The sequence below is a fragment of the Acanthisitta chloris genome, unplaced genomic scaffold (assembly GCF_000695815.1).
Source record: "Acanthisitta chloris isolate BGI_N310 unplaced genomic scaffold, ASM69581v1 scaffold26697, whole genome shotgun sequence".
Taxonomy (NCBI): domain Eukaryota; kingdom Metazoa; phylum Chordata; class Aves; order Passeriformes; family Acanthisittidae; genus Acanthisitta; species Acanthisitta chloris.
In genome coordinates, this window is record NW_008683570.1 from 1 (window position 1) to 351 (window position 351).

General features: G+C 63.5%; 1 protein-coding gene across 1 annotated transcript in view; it reads right to left on the reverse strand.

Moving 5' to 3' along the window:
• Window positions 1-34: 34 nt before the first annotated feature.
• LOC103806321 (kinesin light chain 1-like) overlaps window positions 35-351 on the reverse strand; it is a 15009-nt gene continuing 14692 nt past the window's right edge. The window contains exon 15 of the mRNA XM_009079002.1: window positions 35-183. Coding sequence (XP_009077250.1) covers window positions 94-183 — 90 coding nt within the window. The 3' untranslated portion in view covers window positions 35-93. The remainder of the gene's footprint in view (window positions 184-351) is intronic.

Genomic DNA, 351 nt, shown 5'->3' on the forward strand with positions numbered 1-351 from the left:
ACAGAGTAGGTGATGTGGGGAGGTGCCGGGCGCTGCCCCGTGCAGCACAAAGCTGGGGTGCCCAGAGCCGCGTGCAGGGCCACCTGCAGCAGGTCAGTTGGAGGACAGCAGGGAGCTGTGGGAGGACAGGTCCATGCTGCTGGCGCTGAGGCCTCTGCTCTCCGCACGGAGGCCTTGGGTGCCCTGGAAAAAATATAGTGCCAGTGAGGACCAGCACCTGCAACGCACACCCGTGACCAAAGCTGCTTTCCCACCTCCTGCACCCCTTGCCTTGCAAGGCAGGACTCCCCTGGTGCTGCTTTCAGACACATTAGCTGCTGCCTCTGCTCCCATTCTGTGGCTGGGGGGGGT